General features: G+C 39.2%; 2 protein-coding genes across 2 annotated transcripts in view; both read right to left on the bottom strand.

The window, feature by feature from the left end:
* LOC118750881 (ATP-dependent RNA helicase vasa) overlaps positions 1–1,238 on the bottom strand; it is a 3,936-nt gene extending 2,698 nt beyond the window's left edge. The window contains exon 1 of the mRNA XM_036485612.1: positions 1,235–1,238. Coding sequence (XP_036341505.1) covers positions 1,235–1,238 — 4 coding nt within the window. The remainder of the gene's footprint in view (positions 1–1,234) is intronic.
* Positions 1,239–2,096: 858 nt separating this feature from the next.
* LOC118750882 lies at positions 2,097–2,762 on the bottom strand. The gene has a single exon (XM_036485615.1). The coding sequence runs from the start codon at positions 2,760–2,762 to the stop codon at positions 2,097–2,099; it is 666 nt and encodes a 221-aa protein (XP_036341508.1).
* Between the last annotated feature and the right edge of the window lie 748 nt (positions 2,763–3,510).

The raw sequence follows: 3,510 nt of genomic DNA on the forward strand, positions 1-3,510 counted from the left end.
AAAATTTTTATTAAATGTATTTGCAATAAATTAATAATGAATTATTTAAAGTTAAAAATAATTTATGATTCATTCATTTGGAATATTGCTTATTTACATTTATTGGAATTTGCGTTGTTTCTCTACTCGTTCACGAATCGAATTCTAATGTAGTTCTCTAACTTCGTCATCGACTCGATTAGAGAATTACCCTAGTTATCTAATGTAGAAATCCAAATTTATCTAACGTTAGAGACAGTGCTTGCTGGGATTAACGCTTATTTCATTTCAAAGTATATAGATGCAAATCGATTTGAAAGTAGAAGTTGTAGTTTAGTAAATGATATTGGATTCAAGCAACGTACCGATACCGTACAGCGCATTTGATCGTAAAATCAATTAAAATATCATTTCCGGTGGCAGGATTATGCACATTAGACCGGTAAAATTACTTTTTCTCAAAAGAAAAAAAAAATGTAACAGCGATTTTTTTATGCAGTTTACTTCTAATTCACACGTAGATCATGGATCCACGGTCTGGCCCCTAAATTTCATTTGGCAACATTCCGCCATCTTGGATTTTATTTTTTTGGGGTTTTTTGCGATTTGCAAGCTTATTTTGCATTTTTCGTAAAAAATGGTTACATAAAATTTTTAGAGAATTTAATTTCCCACATTTGTTGTATAGAAGAATTCCTGAGCCGGGAAGCACCGCGAGTGAAACCGATAATCTGCCACCTGAAAAAGGCCTTATTTTGAGTAGGCCAGAAAACCACTCGAGCGGTCCTGCCTCTAGCCAAGAAGTCCAGGACGTTCCCGTGGTCACTCGTCTGGCGGAGGAATCAGACTCGGCATCAGAATCGGAAAGTGATACGCAATCCGCTTCTGGGGACGGGTCTGATTTTGGTCACTGGACGAGGGATCTCGAGAAGCTGTTTCTGGCATCGGTAACGGAGGACGCCGATGGTACTGTTGTAGAGGTGTCCAAAGGGACCGCGCCAGGAGCTATGGAAGGCGACAACTCCTTAAAGGTCCTACAAACTAACCTTCACCACTCCAAAGCAGACTCCGCAGCTCTGCTCCTGCACCTTAGTGACAAAGGGGAGGAGCTAATTTTTGTCCAAGAGCCCTGGGTTGTAAAACAAAGGGTCTGCGGACTTAACTTTGATGCTTACCACGTTGTGTCGGCCCCAGTGGCAGGTAGGATCAGAGCATGTATATTAAATAAGAAAACTATTTCTTATAATTTACTCACTCATTTTAGCGATGAAGACACGGTGAGCATCAATGTGAAGGGCAAATCTGCTAAACTCTGGTTGGTCTCAACCTATATGGCTCACGATCGCCAAGACTGCCCCCGCTAGGTTCCTGGACGTGGTGAAAGAGGCCAATTTTAGGAAGTTTTCCACTCGTTATGGGGTTCTAACAACATCAACTCTAGAGGTGAGTTACTACTTGATTTCATACTATCTTATAATCTAGTTATTTGTAATATTGGTTGCAGACCCACCTTTGTTACCTCAATCAGGAGGGAGGTACTTGATATTACTTTAACGTCCAAATTTTTTCTTGGGGAGCATTAGGGAATGGCATGTAATAAACGATCATTCATTCTCTGATCATATGTACCTATCATTCGAAATCTCTTTAGAATCTCCGGTTCCGGTTCTGTATAAAAACAAGAGACGTACCGACTGGACTATAGGTAGGTACTATTGGAGTCTTTGCCCAACGACGCTTCTCTCAGTAGGCTCGGCTTACTGTTACCCATTTGATGAAGTGGAGCCTATATTCGCAGACCTTGCTTCTCTCGGCTAGTTAAGCTCATTGCAACAAATTGAAGAAGCCGTAGATTACGGCCTTCTCTGCGTTATGCCCAATTGTACTTCCGAGAGGAAAGAGGAAGCCACACTGGTGGACCAAAGAATCGCCTATTTATGGAAGGAAAGCAGGAAACTCTTCAATGCTTACAAAGTAGCCCTGAAGAAATTTAAGAGTGCCAGCAGGAAAGCCCATAGGGACTCCTGGAAGGATTATTGTGATAGCATAGATGAACAATCGGAGGGTAATCGCTTGCGAAAAGTGCATGCCAAAAATCCGACGAACCCAATGTTTATTCAGAAACCGAATGGCGACTGGACATCATCCCAAGAGGAAATGCGTGAGGTTCTAATGAGCGCACACTTTCCAGGGTGTACTGAGGAGCCTGGCGTTGCTCGCGCCCCTTCAGGCGGTTCCAATGAATTCAAAAATTCAACTGGATAATTCACTGCGTCATCTTGATTCCTTGCGCTATCAACAGATTTATATGTTGTCACTCCACCTGGCAATTTTTCTAGAATTTGATAATTGATTGAATTGACATGCACATTTTTTGGTGCCAATATTGCGCGTTCTCTCAACCAATCGAGATCCAGGTAATTTTGAGCAATATTTGGAAACACGCGTTCAATCAATTTTTCTTTTAATTGGAGAATTGTACAAAAATTCTTCGGCAATGTAATTAAGCCATTTGTATTATCGATTCGAACTTTGGCATTTCCGATCTCTAACAATTGCTTCGAGAACCGATCTTCAGATTGATTATTGTGCAACTGAACACGCATGTTTATGTGTAATGTCAATTTTTGCACATATCGCCACAGAGGGGAAGACTTCAAGCATGCATTGATCTCATCTGCCGGTGTTGATCGTGGAATCACGGGCAATATTTGTCGAAAGTCACCTGACAATAATACCAAAGCACCACCAAAAATCTGTTGATTTCCACGTAAATTCTGCATTGTGTTGATTCTCCAAAGTCCAAAATAGAAAGAGCGAATATCAATGTACTCCACCTATTCGATAATACGATGAAATGACAGATATGTTGTGTTGTGGTGACTTTCATTCCATTGGCTCTACAAAATCCCTATTGAAAAACTTGCAGCCATGTTTATACTTGACTTAATTTATCCGAAGAAAAAATAAACACAGCACATCATAGCAACTATTTTTCACTGTTTTCGATTTTCCATGTATCTGCTGTTGTACCATATACGTGGTTCATGTGACAGACATAAACTGTCATATATCATGAACCGCTGGACCGAATTCGGCCACACTTCACATAACCCATAAAAGTCGTCAAAATGGTGCTTACGACAATCTTTTATTCAAGCGACGATATCGCAGAGTGTGCTACCTCAAAATTCAAATCGAAAAATGTAATTGCTTGTGGATCGGACAGATTCATAGCAATTAATACAAAAAAATATATTTTGGTCTAAAAATAAGCTGCAAAATTTTATTCGAATATGATAACTTGCACGTTGCATTTGAAAACTTAGAAAACCATATGCATTCAGGGAATAAAGTGTTTAAGAAAACAGTTGAAAATCGTGAATGTTATGGTCATTTTCTATGTAAAATAGCTCACAGAATCTGGTCAAAAATAAAAAAGGAATAGATTTTAAGAATTTTCGAAATTATCGTTTTTTTTTTTAATTAAGAAAACAGCATTTTCAATTTTTTCCAAAATATCGGGTTCTA

The sequence above is a fragment of the Rhagoletis pomonella genome, unplaced genomic scaffold, assembly GCF_013731165.1.
Source record: "Rhagoletis pomonella isolate Grant_MI unplaced genomic scaffold, Rhpom_1.0 Rhpom_scaffold_00436, whole genome shotgun sequence".
Lineage (NCBI taxonomy): Eukaryota > Metazoa > Arthropoda > Insecta > Diptera > Tephritidae > Rhagoletis > Rhagoletis pomonella.

What these genes read in the sequence shown, in the direction of transcription:
- LOC118750882 (XM_036485615.1), bottom strand. Translation starts at nt 2,762, where the DNA reads ATGCAGAATTTACGTGGAAATCAACAGATTTTTGGTGGTGCTTTGGTA.